We start from the raw sequence: 22,344 nt of genomic DNA on the forward strand, positions 1-22,344 counted from the left end.
GAATATTCTATAAAAAAAATCAAAATCCATCTATTAGTGTAAGTAATTAGCTAAATCTTAAATTAGATTTTTGAGAAATACTGTAATTTGAAATTGTCTCAGTAGGGGGCAACACTGCCTGAGTTTGTCTGGGCTGTGAAGCTCAGGGGGTTGGAAGTTGGACAAGACACTTCCAGAGAATACAGGGCTACAGGCGAGTTTGGGAAATCTACATGTCACTGAAATAGAATAATTCCTTCTTTTTACTGAGCTGTAGATATTGTTCTTGGTATGTATTTATTGTTGTATGCATCATTTATATTCATTTTATGCCTATACGTTTCATATCCCATTCCTATACTAGAAGACAAGCTATATTTTCTTTATTAATACTATATTATTAATGAAGCTATTTCTCTTCCTCAGTAAAAGGTTTGGCAATAATAACAGTATAATCTGTTTTGTTTTTCTTTTCAGACATATTCAGAATATTAGTGAGATCAAAACAGATGTTGGTAAGGCTAGAGCTTGGGTTCGGCTCTCCATGGAAAAGAAATTACTCTCCAGACATCTGAAACACCTTCTTTCTGATTATGAACTTACAAAGTATGTTGAAATAATCATTTGCTTAATGGACATGAATTGGTTTGTGTTTCCCTTTAAATTCACTTATCATACCTCATAACAACGCTAACAGATACTTAAGAGATACTGTGTGAATTTCATATTTATTTGTGAAAGAAGATAGTTTTCAAATTAAGGTATGAGCTCAAACCTTTGGGTTTAATCCCAGTATTCTATGCTACTCTGAACTGGCATGAGATAAGAAAAAGAAATACAGCTAAATACAGTGGTACCTTGGGTCACGAACGCTTCTGTTCACAACCAATTCGGGTCACAAACAGCACCGTTCGGAAAATTTTCCTTCCGTTCGTGAACCCCGGATTGGGTGACGAACAGGATCCACGGCCATTTTCCCTGCCATGACACATGGTCGTGGCTTCCTGTAGGGAGGGGGACTCTCCCTCCAAGCAATAACCGCCTCCCCACCCGCCTTCCGGTCCTCCATGCCAGAAGTCGCGTCGAGCAAGGTTAGCGTTCTCTCTCTTCGTACTGTGTGTCATATTTTTGTGGTTTTAAAAAATATATATATATGGTTCAGAACAGATTAACCATAATTACATTGAACCTTATGGGAAAATTTGATTCGGGTCGCAACCAAAATCAGTTGGCGACCAAATTCGGAGGGGTCAGAACGGATTAACCGTATTTACATTGAACCTTATGGGAAAATTTGATTCGGGTCGCGACCAGAGTCACGGAACGAATTAAGTTTGTGAACCGAGGTACCATTGTATAGTTTATTTTTACACCAAACCATTCACTATACTGTTTTAACCTTGCAAGTCATCTTTTCTTCCACCATATCCATACATTGTTTTCATACTTTGTCTTCTCTTCTTTAAACTTCTCACGTCTCTTCATGACAATCTCATTAATTCTATCCAGCCTTGTCCTTCTTGGTCTTCACATTCCTTGGTCCTTTCTCCCTTCCTTCATATATTTGTTTTGCAGCTTGGTGTTCATTCATTTTTTATATATGACCAAATCACTTCAACATATTTCTTTATCTCTATGTTTATTCAGTTTGTATTTAATCCACATTCATTTAGCACTCATTTATTCTTGATCCCAATTCTTCTTTTACCATGCACATTTTTTAATAATCCATTCCCACTGCATTCAACTTTCTCCTGACCATAGGCAACTCTCATTTCGATATTTTAAAGTGTGCAGAGCACAGATTTATACATCTTATTCCTTATACATTTATCTGTAAAAATATAAAACAACCAAGAAACATCACACATTGCTATGTTACTCCCTGCTCGGTGTTGAACCATTTTCTGAGTATTTCATTTATTGTAACACGTGCTTTACCTCTATCGTATACTACCCTTATTGCATTCAGCAAGCAAAATTCATACTTGCACAAAATGTACAAGCCTATTAATTTTATCATGTGTTTTATCTAAATCAACAGACATAGAATAACTTTGGAAATTTTGGGAAATATTACAAAAAGTCTTTTTAACGTTTTTTCTGGTTTTGGAGTAAATGAAATTATTTTCTGAGATATAGTTTTACCTAAGAAAAATGATTAATTTGACTATTGTTTAAAAAATGAAAATATTCCAGAAAGGGACATACTGTATCAGGGCAGAGCAGGAATATGATTATGGTTAAGAATAGGACTAGGAACCAGGAGACCCAGCTTCTAGGACACCCTAAGCCACAAAACCCAGTGGGTGACCTTGACCCAGTCACTTTCAGTCCAACCTACTTCACAGGGTTGTTGATGTTGGGGAAAAATAGGAGGAAGGAGCACTGAGTATATCACCTTGAGTTCCTGAGTGAAGGCAGGATTTAAATCTACTAAATAAATAAATACTAGTCTTCAGCTGCTTTGTTCTCCCATACTTTTCAGATAATAGAGACTAAATTTAAATGTGCTTAGCCAAGAGAGTAAATCAATCTGCAGCTCTCTTTTTCTATTACTTTGTATATTTGCAATCTTGCTTAAAGAAAACTAAGGCATTTCTATTTTTTGAGGTTGCGATCTATGCATCTTATGCCTTTGGTGTTAATTCCATTAAACACAACTACTCTTAAATCTGAATAAAGCATTTATACACTCGCATTGTATATTCCAAATAGTTGCTGAGTAGTACTAGAAACTAGAATTTGAAGATTTCATGGTTCCAAAATAGTTTCCATCCCTTAAAAAGAAAGTTTAGGTTCTTTTTGTAGAACAAAGATATAGAACAAAGATATACATAACAATGGATCCAAGTTTATATAAAGCATTTATGGGGTATGAACAAAGACACTAAAACAGTAATCCTTTGGTTATAATATTGATTGCCAGTGCATTTTCCAGAAAGAAATACTTTACGTGAAAACTCCTATTATAATTATAGAGTGTTTATTTTCTTTGTCAGAAAACTCTACAAGCGCTATGCTTTCCTCCGTTGTGATGATGAAAAAGAACAGTTTCTTTATCATCTCTTGTCATTCAATGCTGTGGATTACTTCTGCTTCACCAATGTTTTTACAACAATTTGTAAGTATAAACTTTTATTATTGGAAAAATTACGAATTGTCTTGTGGTATCTAAACAAATTTGCTATAGTAAGCACTTGTAGAGCAGAATCCACTTTGTCAGATGCATGGAGTACTATTTTCATGTGACTTGTATATGTATACCACTATAGAGAGATAAAAATCTTAGGAGAAAAGTCACAGGAAAATGAAATGCAGATTCTAAAAATTATGTAAAATCTTAAAATAAAAATAAGCAATTATTCACAAAGCAATATTAATTCCAACATACTCTTTAAATGTTCATTTTGCTTTACTAATTTTGTAACTCTCTTCTGATCTCTCAAGTCATGGGGATTATAATTATATCTATTCTGAGATGTGATAGAAGATGTCATTTATTTAACTACCGCGATTGACCTTCATTGGTAGGCTGGAAAGAGAGCATTTTCTCTCCTTATGCAGATATTCATATTCCATCAAAATTTATTCCAAAAAATCATGACTTGGTGTGAGAAGTGAAAAAAGGAAAAACCCATCAAAATGCTTAAGGATATTTAAATGAAAATTGGTCAGTTCAGGATGCAATATTGTAGATATAGGACATGCAGTTGTCTTATAGAGAAAGCGTTTTTGGAAGAGTAGATTTCACAAGGCTGCTTGTAGGTATAAATGTCTTTGGGAGACAGGTATTTGTATGTGCAAGTTTGGGTATCTGCTTTTACTTGGATCAAAAATTCAATTTTCTTTTGTCCTTTGACTTAGAATTGTTATGTATCTATGTAAATAGGTTTCCTGGAAGCAATGCTTCTGAAAGAGTTTTAAAGCTGTCTCACTTATAAACCTAGAACAAAACCAGATATGTAAATTTGCTAAACACAGTTGTAACTGGTTTGTATAAACCTAGGACTTTAGTAAACACTAAAATAATATTAAGGGTTGGAAGTAAAACCTGTTCCCCCATCTTACTTCACCATATGCTGTTTTTTCCCCCCCATCTGGCTCATTTTTGGTATTGGGCTGAGACGAGGTAAAAAAGGATCAAAGAAGAAGAGTTTTTATACCCATCTCAAAACTTGTTCATGATCTATAGGATTTCATTTACTAAATCTAGCTTTGATAAGCAATATATTTTTTTATTTGAAGGCTGTGAGGTTTAATAAGTATATGTACATAAGTATTTCAAAATTTGCTAAGTTACTCTTCAAAAATATCCCCAGCAAGATTACAAGAGTAGATTTCACAAGGCTGCTTGTAGGTATAGAGTAACACTCTAAAATTACTACTTAATTTTTAACTGATAAAATTTAGAACATAAAACAATAAAAGTTCAGTAGATATAATTGGTTTAAGAGTTCAGTTGGAGCATAAAAATAACAAGTGTAATGCATTAATACATGAAAGGTGATAAAATAAACTCCAGATGTTTCTCACTGGGGAAATATATTTCAGAGGTAGGGGACTCTACTGAAGCAGCTTAGTCTGGCTCCCCCCGCATTTATTCTTGGAGACTTAATTATTTTACCCAGTTGTGTATGTGTTTTTTTTTTCTTTTTTACAGTGATTCCATACCATATATTGATTGTTCCTAGCAAAAAACTTGGTGGCTCAATGTTCACAGCCAACCCATGGATATGCATTTCAGGAGAATTGGGTGAAACAGGAATCCTGCAGATTCCAAGAAATATGCTGGAGATGACATTTGAGGTATCTCTTGTTGAGCAGGAGAAGGCAACCTTTCAGCTACTAAGGCTTGTGCTTTGTTTTTTAAAAAATAATTTTCAATGACCAAGGACTACAATGAATGATTTCTCTCAGAAGTTTTATTATAGATTTGAAATAGTAACAGGGAGAAGTCAAGCACTGTACCACCCCACACTGAAGTAACCAGGGCCTTGATTGCTCATTACAGTTGAAACTACTTACTAAGTTAAGAGTTGAATTGCCATAAAATGGTGCTACCCACTCCCAGCAAGCAGTTCAGTAAAATACCACAATTGATGATATTGAAAATTGCTGAGAGGTCTAATAAGATGAAGAGGTATTACTCCCCACCTCAAGGACCCAATAAAAGTCATCCATCCAAGCAATTAGTGTTGCTTTCATCCCATGCCTGAGCCTGACCTAAAAGTTGAAGAGGTTCAGGTAATCTGCTTCAGCAAGAAGCTTCTATAGCTGATTCTCTATCATTTTCTCCAACAATCTCCCCAGAAGGGGAAGGTTGGATAATAGGTGAAAGGTGTCAAACATAGCCACATCAGCACCACAGCCTTTTACAAGGTCAGTGATGCTATGCCTTCCCTCAAAGAAGCATTTATCAATTTTCAGAATGAGCTACTTGATTGATGCATAATGGGGCTCATACTACAAAGAACCCTGTCCACTTCCTTGGACTCTTCAAGCTCAACAAATTCCAAATTGCACTGTAAAATATTGTCCCACCTTTCACATTCTAAATGGCATCCAGCTCTGAGCAAATATGCGTGATTTTATCTGCAAAAAATTTTGCAAATACTATATGTCACAATAATCAGCAGAAGTATTGTCCAAAAGAAAGTATGTTGACCTGTACAGGGCTGCAAACACATTTAGAGCAGAGAAGTAAGAATATTTTGCTGCTTTTATTGACTCAGTATAGGCCCTGACATGGCTTGTATCTATCTATCAGTCAAGTTCACTGTTTGCTTTTCATCACCTTCACACTTGACATCTCTTCACTTGTTTCATCTCCTGAAGCTCCTCAGTAAACTCAAGGGGATGCAGGATCAACAACTGGAGAGAGCCCACTTGGGGACAGTCACATCTAATACCCTGGTTAGCTCTCTATTCCATGACTAATAGACTTGACATGGAAATGCTTACCAGTTCATTGGGAAAATCCCCAAGTGCTCTTGGGAAACCTTCCTAATTCATCAGACATCTGAGTAGACTATCTGAATGTATTCATCAGCCTTGCAGAGGTCAGGAATGACAGTAATATGCAGCTTGACCAGAAAGTGATCCTACCACAACAAGGCAGCATTCCTCATCTTCAAATTATGCATCAGCTGCTCCGTAGTCTGTTTCCAACACTATGTTGAAAACATGAACTCCTTTATAAGTCAGGGATGAAATAACTTTGGACATGCCCATGGTTTGTATGGCAGCCATGAAATCTTAGGCATCTCACCCTGAGGGAATGGAGGTGGAAGTTCATCAGCACCAGCAATGTGGAGGTTCCATGATCAGCTCCATAATAAGATCCAGGAGCTCAGGAAGAATACTACTGAGCAAGAGTTTCCAGTTCAATAACAGCAGTCCTAACTTGTCCTCACAGCTTAGTTTAACATAGAGGCATTCATACCAAGGCCTCATTGGAGTGGTCACCACCACGATGTCCATAACACTCACTGCTACAACCTTCCCCATCCTTGGTGCCCAAGCTGTTGCAGAATCAGAAACCCAGCAGGACTCATTTCTGACTAGGCAACATCCCCGTCATTGTCCAAACAGTTTCATGTACCATCTGTTCATCACCATCATATTGTGGATAGACAAGGTGTTATTTTGGATGGACCTGGCATTAACCAACAGCAGTGTGAGACCAAGTATTCCCAGCAATCTGACTTCAAAGTCCCTGGGCAAGGGCTGGGCCAGAAATTGAGACCACCAAATTCTTAGTCTCCCTTCTCCTATAATGGGTAATCCATCTCTTACCATTATACTTCCCCTACCTCCTACCCATTATTGTGGAAATTTAGACCCCCAACTTTACACCCTTATTTGGTATTCCAAGGCTTCCCCCTCCACTTCCTTCATATTAACACTATGTACCAATCAACCAAACTGGATGTATAGTAATCTATCAAAGCACTCTATTTAACCCCTCCACCAACACTTACAGCATCCTCAGAACATCCTCCCAAAACATCTAAAACCCCAAACCAGAGTTCTCTCCCAAGGTCCACTTTCATTTAGTCCTGATCCAGTTAGGGGAGCTCAGCTCTCTGTCCTCTTACCTCACTTCTTATACACAGTTCTCAGATTTCTACCCTGAGAGCTAGATCACCAAATACTGTATGATCTCCAACTTCCTAGTTCTAACCTAACTCCTCCAAATCTTCTTGGATCCAACAGTGAGGAGTCTTGATAATCTCGTTTCCATTCCCCCAAACTGGAAAGCTCTTGTCTAGTGCTGATTTCTCCAATAGCAGCTGCTTAATCTCTGACTGTACACCCTGCAGTGAAAATTCCTGCTATTGCTCGCTCTCAACACTAAAAGTTCTCAGCCATTGCCACTCACACATGCTCTGCCCTTAACTCTGGCTGCTGTCCTTCATTTTCTGTAATCCCAACTGTTTTTAGCACAGATGATGCCAGAGGTTACTGTGTAACTCAGCATCACTCTTCTAGCAATCAAGGTAAATTGCCCCCCATTGTCCATGTCTATCCCAGGCCAGTTGTATCTTCCTGGTCATCTGGGAGAAAATGGCAGCTACCTTACTATCTCTTTAACCCTAGCAGCCCAAGCTTCATCTGAGAGTGTCAACTGCCTTCTCTCCCTTGCATTTCTGTTGCTTCCCAGTTGCAGGGCAAAACAGAATTGGGTTTGAAACTTTAACTCAGTCTATGTATTGTCGAAGGCTTTCACGGCCAGAATACGATGGCTGATGTGGGTCTTCCGGGCAGTGTGGCCATGTTCTGGAAGTGTTGGTTCCTAACATTTCGCCAGCATCTGTGGCCGGCATCTTCAGAGGACAACTCAGTCCTCTGTCTTTCTGCTCCTCCAATTCCTGTCTAAAGTCAAATTATATCTTCCTTCCTCTAATGATAATCTATATACTAATGAAGTCATTTTCTTTTCTCTCTCTCTGTTTTTTTTTGACCCAATATCTTTTATTTTTCCTAATCTTTAGTGTCAGAATTTGGGAAAACTTACTACGGTACAAATAGGACATGATAATTCTGGATTGTATGCCAAGTGGCTAGTGGAATATGTTATGGTCAGAAATGAAGTGACAGGTCACACTTACAAGTAAGCATCTTTTCAACTTTCTTATATGTTGTAAAAAATTATATTTGAATTATTGAATTACTGAATTGAATTGAATTGAATGAGTAAAGCTCATTTGTAATACAATAAATATAGTGGGCTCATCTTGTTTCTGTAACTCTTTCAAACAATGAAGACCTTGTCTAGTCATATAGATATTATTTTACTTTCTTATTTAATGAAAATAAATTATCTACTAATGCAGATGATCTAGCAATATTATTAAATATAATAACATACAGATGGCATAAAGTTCAGCTGTAAATAATAATCCCATATTTACAGAAGATATTGGGTGTCTCCTCAAGTATTTATCAACCATGATAACCTTATACTAGCAGAATCTGCAAATGTTACAAGTTGATTTATTTGGAATTTTCTACTTCACATATAATAGATAACCATGGTTAACTGTAACTTCCTATTAGTGTCATGCCTGTACAAAAAGTTGTGCATTGACTTCTGCATAAATTGGAAGCCAAAAATTGCAAGAATGGAGCTGATACACATCCTGACTTTTTAAATAAGTATTTGACAGCCCAAATTGAGCTACTGTAATACACTCCATCTGTAGTCCATTCAAAATATATGTATATTTAAATCCACAATCTTCAATGTTTTATTTCCAGTAGAAAGGCTATGTGTCCCTGTGAGACAGGAACAGGTACGTTAGAGATGGGCAATGGGCAACCCAATAGCTCCCAATACTTGATTTGTAACCCCCAGTATCCCAAGGCTACATTGTCAAAATGTAGCCAAAAAATAGCCAAATTATGGTAGCTCAGTTGAAGTTTATTGGTGAAAATGTGGTCTAAGTTAAGGGTTCCTTCTGGAAACTTTCCCTCTTCTGCTTATTCCCTCCCCCACAAAAAGAGCTGAAAAAACAATCAGGCATGCCTCTTCCAGGGGAAACATGGCATCATCAAATAGCCTTTTGTGGCTTTTAGAAACTCAAGATGGTAAGTTGTTGCTCTCAGCACTCCAAGAATTGACTGTCCCCAAGTGCATGAACACTTTTCTGCTGGCTTAATTATACAGCAACTGGGAATATTTACACATGGAGCACACTCAACTTACAGTGCAAAACCAAGTTAGTTGTGTGCTGTCTTTTAAAGTACAATATGAGTCTAAGGGCACTACAGTGTTTTCTTTTCCTTATTTTTTTCTCAGGTTTCCATGTGGAAGATGGCTTGGAAAAGGTGTAGATGATGGCAGTTTAGAAAGGATCCTAGTGGGAGAACTGCTGACATCCCATACTGAGGTAGATGAAAGGCAGTGCAGAACCCCTCCATTGCAGCAGTCCCCCAGCATGATCAGAAGATTTGTCACCATATCACCAAACAACAAGCCAAGTAAGCTGGGCGATTGTAGTTACTTCCACTCATGGTATTTTCTATTAATGAAATGGACTACCCAAACAATTGCATAGAATACTCAAGGGGACTCAGTAGTACAGCACTTTGTTGCATGACCCACTTGTCCATTCTCACAACTGCTGATATATTCTCTGTAATTATCACTAGTAAATAATTCCCAAATTCATACTATTTGAAACTAAATTGAGCAATATAATCAAATATGCATGAGACTTCAAAAATATTGCTGTGATACAACCTGTATATTGGTTCATTTACTGACTAAGGAAAGAGAGACATAACAACATTGTAGGTGATTAATCTACCGTATAAATCTGAAAACATTAATGGTTACAAGTTGGATATTTTATAAACGTGTTAGACGTTTTCTTGTTTAATTTATGAAGATTGCACTCAGCCTGTTAAGTGTAGTCACTTCTCTTTCAAACATCATTTGTCAAATACCTGTAGCTGTAGCTCATTTTCCTACATACCTGCTTTGTAACCCCATCAGCTCTGTGCAGGGTCTCCAGAATCCTATATTACTAGACAAAATACAAGTAATCTGAAGGAACATCTATCCCTATATGGTTGCATGCATTCAAACTTGTGAAAACATGCTATGTTTAACTTTGTACTAGGTAGAGGATATGTCAACTTCTGATCACTTAGGGATCAGTGAAACATAGAATTTGTCCAAGGCCGCCTAAACCTCTCCATGCAGCTCTACCAACGTGCCTGTTTTAGGATCTTTGGGGTGGGAGGAACAGCACTCTTTTTGAAGTTACTTTTCCAAGAAAAAGTTCACTATTTAGGAATTAGACAAAATATTTTTTTTTCTGTAGTAGCAGAAGTTTCTAAACTGTATTATTTGCTTGGCACCAGTGCTGCTATAATTTCAGTACAAGTAAAGCTTATTTGATCAGATATTATGGCACTTTGTTTAGTTTCTTCTGCTGTTTATATGCTTTTGATTGATGTTGTTGTCTTATTGTTTTATGATTTTATTGTGTCATATTTTTGTTTTTATGCTTCTAGCATTTTACCTTGAGGCAGACATTAGAATAAACATATTTTAGGAAGAGTATCTTAAACATATTTTCAGTAAATATTTGAAAAAATATCAGAATGTGAAAAAGATAAGCTTGATTTTGTAAATATTTCAAATTCCCCCCTTTTTCTCTTTGGTAGGGGCTCTGTACTATAAATATAGTTTATGCTTCGAAACTGATGTATCTAGAATGGGAAATTTCTAATAGAGGAGCACAAACATTTCACTCCTTAATTTGAAAATTATTCCAGCTTGTTGTAAATCCTGAATGACTAGCTTAGGAAAAGAAAAAGAATAATAGAAAAAAAGTCTGCCAGGTTTCAAACTTGCAGTCTTATAAATGCTAGGCAAAGATTGTAATTATTGTGTTATTTCAGTACTGTTGGTACAGGGAGGTATATAAGTTATTGGAATGAAACAGGGTGGAATGAAGGGGATTTTTATTTAAAAGGTGGCTATTGTAGCTGCATATATGGGCATCTTGATGCTTTAACTTGTATATACACACACAAGTATATACAGGTAATCCTAGGTTAATGACTACCCTGTTTAGAGACCGTTCAAACTTACAGTGGTGCTGAAATAGTAGATTTACGACCAGTTCTTGAACTGACGATGGCTGCAGCATCCCCACAGTCATGGGATCTCAATTCAGGGGCTTGGCAACCGGCGTGCATTTACAGTGATTGCAGCGTCCCACAGTCATGTGATTGCCATTTGTGACCTTCGCAACTGGCTTCTGACAAGCAAAGTCAATGGGGAAGCCGGCAGTAAGTTGCAAGTCGCGGTCACATGACATTGCACTGAGCAGGGAATTGTCATTAAGGTTAAAGTGGCCTCTTCTGACTTATGATTCAAAACTAGGACAAAGCTACAAAGCTAGTTTTCTATCCTGTTATCCAGCTGGTTCAATATATTTTATAACTGCTTTATGTTTTTGCTGGTTTTATGGCTCCTGTTTCTCAGCTTTGTTTTGTGTAAGCGGCTGTTTATTTTTATTATAGCATTATTATTTTTGGTATGCTGCTCTGTAAGTTGTGAAAAGTGCCATAAAAGAGAGATATTATTTTCTCCATTCTTTCTTTTAAAAGATCTTGACTTGTCTATGTACAAACTGGACATCAAATGATTTTTTAAAATATATATATATTTCCCCTTTTTCACAGAGTTAAATACAGGTCAGATACAAGAATCGATTGGAGAAGCAGTGAATGGAATTGTCAAACACTTCCACAAGCCAGAGAAAGAGGTAAGCTTACTGTTCATAGCCATAATGGGGGTTAATAGTTTCCTCCTTGATAGAAGTGCACTTAAAATCATTATTAGCATTATTAGCAGAGGTAAAATATAAATTTACATCTCTTTTATTGTAATTTCTTTGATTGTTTTGAGCCACCCAGAGTCACTGGGAGTCCGGCGGCATACAAGTTTAATACATTATTATTATCTGATAAAAAGAGGCCAGGTGAACCACATTGTGGGAATGGGAGGTAGTCTTGGAATCTGACTTGTGTAAATCTAGATCAACAATACTTCCCTTGATTCTCAGTCTTGGAGTACCTTCTCATCTGAGGGCTTTTACTACCTCTTTTCCCCTTTCACTCTATTTTGTCATAGTAGACATGTCCTGTGATGCCCATTAGCGTGGGCGTCCATAGCAAACAGAGTTTGCCCACTATTCTCCCTGCAGTTGCAAGTGCCTGGTAGTGATCTGCCTATTTGTCCCTTTTTTATGTTATATGCTGAAAATTCAGTGATGCAATTCTGGGGATGCTCCACTGATTTCAATAAAAGGGGCTGGGGCTGCATATACTGTAGGCTACAGGTGACCTATCCCTGTTACCCATTCTTCAGTTCTCATTCTGCTACCTTATCAGTAAAATCAATCTGTATTAAAAATTTTCAATCTCTGCTGGAGCCTTATTCCTGAGCCTTTTCAGTATAATAGGTGGAATCAATACGAAGTATAGGTAGCCTATGGCAAACATGTATAGTGTTCAGTCAGTTATTAAAGGCTATAGTAGTTTGTGACTAGATAGATATGTTAGCATCTTACAAATGAAACATTTGTTGGTTTTATTTTCTATTGGCAGAGAGGAAGTTTAACACTTTTGCTCTGTGGAGAAGGTGGACTTGTTTCAGCTCTTGAGCAAGTGTTTCAGCATGGATTTAAATCTCCTAGGCTCTTCAAAAATGTTTTTATTTGGGATTTTCTAGGTAAGTACAGAATGCTTGCTTGGAGATGTAATCCTACAATACTTACTTTGTCTCCTTAAATGGGCCTCATGTGTAATTTGAATTATTGATTATTGCAATAGAGTTAATCACTGTTTAGTATTAGAAGTAACTTTTAATACCTATTCTTAATATAAGAAAATGAAATGAAGCAATTATTCTAGATATATTTGAAGAGAGAGGGCAATATATAAGAAAGTAATCAAATAATATTTGGTGTTAAGAGTACGGAGCAAAATATGAGTGATGTTTTATCAATTGCTTGAATTTGAAATGTTAAATTTGAAATTTGAAAGTGTAGTGGTATTTGGGTTTTTTATACATTATAATAAACACAAGAATATTCTCATCTACTAATACTCATTATAACAAAGTTGAAAACAATATTGTACTACTTCATAGATATTAGGTGATCAGAGTAAAATTGATATGTTTGTATTTAGAAGCACAAAAATAATTCAATTGCTATCAGTACCTTGTGGTTAGATATAGTTAGATGAACATTTTTTGTTCTATGTCTCTACCTTCAGAAAAAGCACAAGGATTTTATGAAGCTCTCGATCAGAATGAACTGGTCCCAGAAGAAAACTGGCAGAAAAGGGCTAGGAGTTTTTGTCGCTTTGTAACAGCCATCAACAACACTCCTAGAAACATTGGGAAAGATGGCAAGTTTCAGATGTTAGTTTGCCTTGGAGCCAGGTATGACTCCATGACTTCTGCTTTGCCTATAAGCTGCCTGATAGAAAGCTTTCATGCTAATTTTGTTTCCTTGTTCTGCTGACCAGGTTCATGCTATTTAAACAAAGAATATTTTCACACTTAGTCAATCAGCTTTTAGAAACTTAAAAATAGACGGTGATCATCATCAGCAGTTTATTTTCTGCAAAGAGGGTTTTTTTGGAAAAAAAAATCCATTTGGTTTAGGAAAAAAAATAGATGAAGATATACATACACATACAGATGCCCATAATTATAGATTAAAATGACTTATTAAAGAGTAATGAAGAATTAAAATACAAGGAACTCTAGATATGAAATGGAAATTAATGAGTTGGAGCAAGAAATCTTAGAGTTTTTGTTTTTTGAATAGTCATCATGAGTTCTAATCTTCATAACTTATGCTATAATAAAGGGATTGTAACTGAGCTCCTCAAACTATTATAATGGGATTGTAACTGAATTAAAATATCCTTTTTATTCTTTCATTAATAGTTATCTTTAGAATCCAGTTCCAGTCATTGACAGAACTGCTAGCATCTGGAACTATTGTTCCAGTTTATCGAGAGAAGTAAATACATTTTTTAAAAATTGAGAACTAACTCCTATTAATGAAAACTGCAAGCACTTAAGCTCTAGGTAGTTTTTACATACAACAGAGTAAAAACCCACAGTGAATAGCTATTTGTGTATTCCAATTTGCCAGTATTGATTGCAACCCAAAATTCCATGGCCTGAAGATGATATAGATAGACAGACAGACAGACAGAAATTGGCATGGTCTTTGAAAAAATTAAATAATGTTTGAGTAATCATTTGAGTGTTCTGGAAAGAATTATTGTGCAAGATTTTTTTTTTTTTTTGCAAAGATGAATCTCTTCCTGCTCATTCCAGCTCTGTGTCTCAGCAGTCTTAACATTCAGAAAAGGAACTTTTTTCATCCATGGCTCACATTTTACTTTTAATATTTTTGGGGGGGGGAGGAGGGCCTGCATAAACTGTGGCAATAACCCTATTCAATTATTATATACACCTTTTTCAGAGAGCTGTTTTACTCATGAACCAAACATTTTAGAAATCCATTTCTTTTTCTTTAAAATTTTGGTAGGAGCTCTGAAGGCCACAAGGAAGAGAACAGCATGAGGTCCACAGATTGCTTTCAACATGCAATTGCTGTTTGTTAAAGCTATGATTGCTGACATTCAGGACATTCAGGAGTTATAGTCCCAAAAAAATCTGGAGGACTTCAGATTAGGTTGCCTATAAGAGATCTAGGTAGTAGGTACAGTATGTGATCACCAAATATGAGTTGAGAAGGAGTGATAATACGGAAAATTTAGTATTTTTCTTTATAAAAGAAGAAAATATTTAATACCTGTTTTAGATTTCTAAAACTTTCCCTTACAGAGATCATCTCTTACACCATTGGATTGCTTTGTTGGCAGACTGTCCCATCACTGCTCAGATGTATGAGGATACAGCATTGATAAAAGATCATACGCTTGTGAATTCTTTGATCCGTGTGCTGCAAACATTGCAGGAGTTCAATATCACACTGGAGGCATCCCTTGTCAAGGGAATTGACATCTGATTCTGCTTCATGCAGCAAGCACTGTAAAAAAAAAAAAAAAAAGCAACAAGGAACAAATCATTGTTAGTATGCAAAGATTCTATCTGCTAACACATTGCATCCAAAATAGTCATGTGACTCAATGCAACTCTTCTGGAAAGAAGCTCCAAATGGTGTGCAAAGATATGAATAAAAACTGTACATCCAGTGTGTAAAAGGAGAAAGGATACTTATAAATGACTTTTAGAGTTTATTTGCTGATTTGCTTTTACACGCTTTCATGTGAAAGAGTTAGATGAGTATTGTGCAGCTTATTTTAAAGCTGTAATATTTCTTTGCCATAGATAATGGTGCAGTGAGAAGCTCTTCGCATTCTCGCAACTTGCCTTCAGACTGTATCCTGAAAAAATGTAATTAACACATTCCAATTTCTGCTAGGAGTCACTAAGCAATTAAAAACTAATATTTTATTATGTAAGTTACACTATTAGCATTTCCATGTTGAGTCACTGCTGTGCTGCAAGAAATTTAAATGTTTTTAATAGGCTCAAAGCACTGAATTCATTAGCAATTTTCCTTTTATTTAATCAGTATTATTATTTTTAGCAGATTTTTGAGAAGTGAAACATGCAGACAGATGTGCAGAAATCAGTAGTATTTTTTCATATGTGAAATTGCACAGAGAAAATTATAAGTGTGTTTTAACTGGCATTTATTTATTTAACGTTTTCATCAAGATCTTGTCTTTGCCTTTAAAAAAAAAAAGCTATATACTTAGCACGCTGTGCTATTTCTTTCCCAAAATCAGAACACTGAGTATAGTCCCTTAAGCAGAAGCTCCAGAATAAGTATCTGCAGAAAAATATGTCTCAGCATGGACATGCCTTTCAAGCCCAGTCAGTTATATGTAATGAAGTTTCAGATCATAAAATACTAAAGTGATAATTTCAAAGTCACATACCCCCTACGTAATGACTAACAGTGTAATAATATGAGACTTGCTGGAATAGCATACGAATATGCAGAGTCACATAGAACAAAGTTTCACATAATACTGGCACAATTTTATTACAGCATTATAAGCACATCTTCTGGTCAAATATTTGGGATGAGTGTGAGTGAGGTCAGTATTACTGTGACTTATTTATGCTGTTACTCAACCTAATGCCATGTAAAAGTTTTCAGATCTTTGTTAACCCTACTTTGTAGGCAGAAGATAACAAAAATTTTATTTCCAAATGCCGAATGTCATGTTCTAATTCTTTTGCTTTGTTAAATGCAGGATTTCTTGGATGCTTGTGAACATTGTGTAAAAAATATTAGCCTATCCTCATAAAGTTCAGATGTGGATTCTTATAAATAGTAAAATTCCAATCAGAAAAAAAAATCTAGTGAATGCCTAGAAACAACTGTTTTTATTAGCTGAGAATTTTAAAATCCTTAGAAGATGCATACCTAATAGAGGGAATACTGAGATACATAGGACAAGGGTTGAAATCTCTGTACTGTAGTAAGAGGCCTTCTCTGTATGAACATTAGGCTTTAACATATGGAGCTGTGAAAAAGGAGTATTCAGTTGTCAGTTTCTTAAAGTAGCATTATTCTTTAATTCCTACATTTTGTGGTCATTTTTATTCCAGTAACTTAAAATACAGCACATGTATTAAATTTTACTATTTTTACTTACCTTGTGTTTTTCATTATTACCTTGAAAAGTGTTTATTATTGCCTACTTACACTTCATTTTTATTCTATTTACTCTTATCCTAATAAGAATATGCTTGACCCTCAAAGATGCACCATTTTCCTTATTTTATTTATTGTAGTGTACTCATCTGATCTTGGTTGCATATAGATCTATCTGTGTGTTCACCTAAACATACTCTCTTTTTTCAAATTTTATCAGGAAAAATGTTAGCTAACTGCACACAAAACTTGTGAAGATAAAAATACCTGTTACATGATTCCTTTAGGCACTTTCTTCTAAAACTCCATGTTCCTTAAACTTTTTTGTAATAGAATGTCTTCTGTTAGATACCAATTTAATATAAGATTTGCACAATAGTAGCTAATGCAGGGCGTGACTAAAGAATTGTATGAATGTACATCACACATGGCTTAATCACACTTATCACCAGCATTTATAGAGAAAATAATGGGAAGTTGTACTATATTTGTTGTTGTTTGCATTATGCAAGGATGCAAAATCACTCTCTTACAGTTGAAGGATTCTTGGTGCTGCTCTAGTATCTTTAAAGCATATGGTATTTAAAGCTATTACATTTCTTCCCACTACAAACAAGGAACCTCTTTTTTAGCTGATTCCTGGGCCCAGTATGCAGTGGGATAAATTGCTTCTGGTAAAAGAGCTTGAGGTAACATTAATTTGTCAAGCATGATTTATCTAAGAATCATGACACTGGTTCTGGGAACATAAGCTGTAGATTTGTTGTCTTCCAGGATCAGCCCTATCTCCCATAATTTTGCAGTGCATAACAGGCCTCTTGAATCTGAGGAAATGTTTCAAAAAGTGTGCAATATGGTACATATATAGTGATAAATTCAGAAAGGTATTTCAAACATTGCATGCAATTGCACTTCTGAACAGAGAGTAAAAAAAGCTCCAGCATGCTTCTATGATATCACTTCCTCACTAATGCAACTGTGCCTCTTGAGATTAAAACATAGCAGATACTCATTTCCCAACAAAATATCTTAATTATAGAGGCAATATCAATGCAGTTCAGTTATTATTCTTTTATTCTAAACAAAAGGCACAAAAAACACTACTCAAATTTAAACTCTGCACACAAAATGATATATTCTTGCAAAACTAGGGAAATGCTCAATTCTCAACATGGCACTGATGATCTAATTCTCATAGAACACTGTTTCAGCAGCTAGAAATATTCTTGTTAAAACATAACAGTTAACAGAATTCCTCCTTTAAGCTATGTCATTCAAATACTTTCATATGTTTATAAGAGAACAACAAGGACTGCATTGTATTTATTTGATGGCCAACTATACCATTTGTTTGTTCGTCAGAATAGAAATTCACCATATTACTAGGAGTAGTGTTTTGTTTTGTTCTTTAATTTAGTAACGATGCAGTTGTGGCCTATTCCTTTCAGTGGAATTTTCTTCTATACTAGCACATAAATTTTTAAATCATGTTTCTATCTAGAAGAGTTATAATTTTCCATTGTGAAGAATTTTAAGTTTCAGACTAGTACTTCAGAACTTATTTTGTGCTTGTGCAGTATATATTTCTGACAATATAGACAATATATTTGCTGTTGATCTCTACAAGAATGAAGTTCTTTGGGGCCTTTTAGGATTTTCATTGTCATAGTTAAGTGTGTCTGGAAAGTTGACAAAATCTTTAAAGTTACATGCTTTTAATTTTCATCTTTGAAGTTCCTTTTAGGATTTTTTACTTCCCTCAAAATGCAGCAGTCATTTTAATAAAATGTGAAGAAATTTTGGCACGTTTTTAAGTGAGTCATTTTTATAGAACAGAAACTGCAAGTATTTTATTCCTTTTCTAATTGTAATTTGTAATTTTAAACACTGTACAGATATAGCTTACTTTACTGAACTGCAATAAAGGTTTTTTTCTAATATGATAATATTAATTTAATATGCCATCTGTAGTAATTATTCATTCTAATTGGCTTGGATTTATGTACAGCTATTACATCACACATGGATACTTATTCCATGCTGGAAACTGTTTTTCAAAAAATACTACAAATAGGAACTCTCACTGTTTAATTCATTCATAAATTGCCATCTGCAGAGCTACTTCGCCCATCTTCCACAGAATTTGTTCTGTGACAAGGATGCAACCAGACTCAAAGTCAACATGCAGTTGTTTTGTATAAATGAGATAAGTATATATACATGGAGAATAGGGACAAAAAAGTGCATTTTATGGCTGAGAGACACACATTAGAATATTTTTTAAATAGATTTTTAAATAAATTTTTTAAATCTAGCCAGAGTGTGCTATTTATCTATATGGGTGCTTCTTACATTATTCAAGGATAATAACTTTTTTTTTAATGAGGAATTGTATGTCCCCTAATGTGAGGTTATTAAAAGAATAAAACTGCAATTTTAAACCGGTCTGAGGGCCTTTCTCCCTTTGTACCTAATCATGGCAGAAACATTCCCTAGCAATATTGTTTTTCTGCCATGTCACATGAAGTTTCCTTCTTTATGTCCCCAGCAGTAGTTGAAACAGCCTCTTCATCAACTGCACCAGTACTAAAGCTATATTTAACACTGTCCAAGGACATTCCCAAGGTGTGTAATAGGTTTTGTCACCTATTTCCTTGGAGGAAAGTCAGATGGCCAACAGGGACTGGGAATGGCAGAAACAGGAAAAGCACTGGCAACAGGGACAGCAAATTTTAGGCTAGTAGTGTTTTCTGTTGACTCAAAGATAGGTGGAGAACACTTTAGTTGGGAAAGCTCTATAACTTTTTAAAAAAAGGAAATAAACACAATATTAGAATAGTTAATATTTTCCTATATTTTCCATACACTAATCAGTGTATTGTATGAGTTTGCACGTGACAATATATTGCATCAATATCTGAAAAAGATTTGTTTTTAAGAAGTCTTGGTGTAACATTCAGCCTATTTCAATATTTAATCTTTAGCGGAATAAATACTGTACTGAAATCCACTTTCACAAAAATACTAGAAGGAAAAGATATTAAGATTTTTAAGACTATAGCACTCTAAAGCTCATATTTTCTGTGAACTTTCATAGAAAAGACTTTTAGTGGTTGTTTTTCAATTCTCAAATATGTCTGAGCTCTACTGAACACAGTTTAAAAACGCTAATCTAGACCAAGTAATATATACAAATTGTATGTTGAAAGCTATTACTGAAAAAGAAATATTTTCCTTGTATATTTTTTCACCACCTTGCAATTCTTTTTTTTTTTTCCTTGCTTGCTAGAAGGTTGGAAAGGTGTTTGTGTGTATTTTCAGTTAAACTTTACAAAAATGTGTATTTTTAACTTTCAGAAAAGGCAAAGAGTCTAAGAATTCCTTATTTTCCTTATTCCTTATTGTCTTTAAGATGCTAATTTAAAAAGCTAAAAAAACTTTATTCGGGCTTTAATAAACTAAGTTGTTGTTGTTGTTGTTTAGTCGTTAAGTCGTGTCCGACTCTTCATGACCCCATGAACCATATTGCGCCAGGCCTTCCTGTCCTTCACTGCCTCCCTGAGTTTGCTCAGTTTCATGCTCATTGCTTCAGTGATGCTATCTAACCATCTCATCCTCTGCCGTCCTCTTCTCCTTTTGCCTTCAATCTTTCCCAGCATCAGGGTCTTCTCCAAAGAGATCTCTCTTCGCATTAGGTGGCCAAAATATCTGAGCTTGAGCTTCATTATCGATCCTTCCAATGAGCAATCAGGGTTGATTTCCTTTAAGATTGACTGGTTTGACCTCCTAGCAGTCCAGGGAACTCTTAAGAGTCTTCTCCAGCACCACAGTTCAAAGGCATCAATTCTTCGGCGCTCGGCCTTTTTTATGGTCCAGCTCTCACAGCCATACATTACTACTGGAAAAACCATAGCTTTGACTATGCGGATCTTTGTCGGCAAGGTGACGTCTCTGCTTTTTAATATGCTCTCTAGGCTTGCCATAGCTTTCCTCCCAAGGAGCAAGCGTCTTTTAATTTCATGGCTGCAGTCTCCGTCTGCGGTGATCTTGGAGCCCAAATAAATGAAGTCTGTTACTGCTTCCATTTCTACCCCTTCTATTTGCCAGGAATTGATGGGTCCAGATGCCATGATCTTAGTTTTTTTAATGTTGAGTTTCAAGCCAGCTTTTGCACTCTCCTCTTTCACCTTCATCAAGAGGCTCTTTAGTTCCTCTTCACTTTCTGCCATTAGGGTGGTATCGTCCGCATATCTGAGGTTGTTGATGATTCTCCCTGCAATCTTAATTCCGGCTTGTGATTCTTCCAGCCTGGCATTTCTCATGATGTACTCTGCATATAGGTTAAATAAGCAGGGTGACAGTATACAGCCTTGTCGTACACCTTTCCCTATTTTGAACCAATCGGTTGTTCCATGACCGGTTCTAACTGTTGCTTCTTGGCCCGCATACAGATTTCTCAGGAGACAGGTAAGGTGGTCTGGTATTCCCATCTCTTTAAGAATTTGCCACAGTTTGTTGTGATCCACACAATCAAAGGCTTTTGCATAGTCAATGAAGCAGAAGTAGATATTTTTCTGGAACTCTCGTGCTTTCTCCATGATCCAGCGAATGTTGGCGATTTGATCTCTAGTTCCTCTGCCTCTTCGAAACCCAGCTTGTACATCCGGTAGTTCTCGGTTCATATATTGCTGAAGCCTAGCTTGTAGGATTTTGAGCATAATATTGGACACCTTCCGACCTGAGGGGCTCATCTTCCGGCATCATATCTTTTAGCCTTTTAACATTGTCCATGGGGTTTTCTTGGCAAGGATACTGGAGTGGGTTGCCATTTCCTTCTCCAGTGGACCACATTTTGTCAGAACTCTCTGTCATGACCTGTCCGTCTTGGGTGGCCCTGCACGGTATAGCTCATGGCTTCACTGAGTTACGCAAGCCCCTTCGCCACGACAAGGCAGTGATCCATGAAGGGGAATAAACTAAGTACATTCTATAATTACTGAGGGCATAAAAAAGGAACCAAATTGTGATCTATATTAGTATTATTGATGATATGTCCATTTCTGTGTAGATCCATCTGTATTTCTCCAATATTCCAAATCACACTACTGTAAAGTTTCAGTCAGCTTCCCACCAGAAGATATTTCCCTATAGAGAATACTACTATTCTGTGGAGTAGCTTGATAACAAGATGTAACAAATATCTAGCTTTTGTTGTGACCCAACAGTATCTGTTAAAGAATTTGGAAGATTAATCCCTTATTTATTCAGAGAGGCCTAAGTTCAACTTTAGTTTCCAAAGAAACCAGCCTCTTCCATGAAAACTAGACTTAACTTTTCCCATAAGCCACCAAGCCTCATTAGGAAGATAGGTTAACCTCTAGATAATTTCTGATTTGCTGGCTATACACAGGGCCTCAGAGACAGTATTTTCCTTGATCAGTCAAAGGAAAAGTCCTTGCAAAGAGGCTGACTTTCAATTATCCTCCATATCCTCTAAAGCTGAAGACAGTGCTGAAACATAAAACTAAGGCAGTGGGAAAAAAGGCAAAGAGGGCGTGCCTAATGACATCCAAGCAAAGTTTACTTATCTCCAAGCCCCACTATCCTCTCAGCAAGG

At 36.1% G+C, this 22,344-nt stretch overlaps 1 protein-coding gene across 5 annotated transcripts in view; it reads left to right on the forward strand.

Annotated features, from left to right (window-relative positions):
• The window catches only part of DENND5A (DENN domain containing 5A), a 79,963-nt gene extending 60,901 nt beyond the window's left edge, over window positions 1–19,062 (forward strand). Inside the window, exons 15-23 of one of the 5 annotated variants that reach the window (XM_025169654.2) lie at window positions 457–585; window positions 2,982–3,103; window positions 4,643–4,788; window positions 7,977–8,095; window positions 9,284–9,465; window positions 11,686–11,768; window positions 12,613–12,736; window positions 13,285–13,419; window positions 14,879–19,062. In XM_025169654.2, coding sequence (XP_025025422.2) covers window positions 457–585; window positions 2,982–3,103; window positions 4,643–4,788; window positions 7,977–8,095; window positions 9,284–9,465; window positions 11,686–11,768; window positions 12,613–12,736; window positions 13,285–13,419; window positions 14,879–14,958 — 1,120 coding nt within the window. In that variant the 3' untranslated portion in view covers window positions 14,959–19,062. Of the gene's footprint in view, window positions 1–456; window positions 586–2,981; window positions 3,104–4,642; window positions 4,789–7,976; window positions 8,096–9,283; window positions 9,466–11,685; window positions 11,769–12,612; window positions 12,737–13,284; window positions 13,454–14,878 lie in introns of all 5 variants that reach the window. The other 4 variants (XM_088145956.1, XM_025169643.2, XM_088145957.1 and 1 more) reach the window with 4 other exon arrangements.
• The last annotated feature ends 3,282 nt before the right edge of the window (window positions 19,063–22,344 follow it).

Source organism: Python bivittatus, unplaced genomic scaffold (assembly GCF_059951505.1).
Source record: "Python bivittatus isolate LINGU-HERP-01145 unplaced genomic scaffold, Pbiv_v1 ctg000480_np1212, whole genome shotgun sequence".
NCBI lineage: Eukaryota > Metazoa > Chordata > Lepidosauria > Squamata > Pythonidae > Python > Python bivittatus.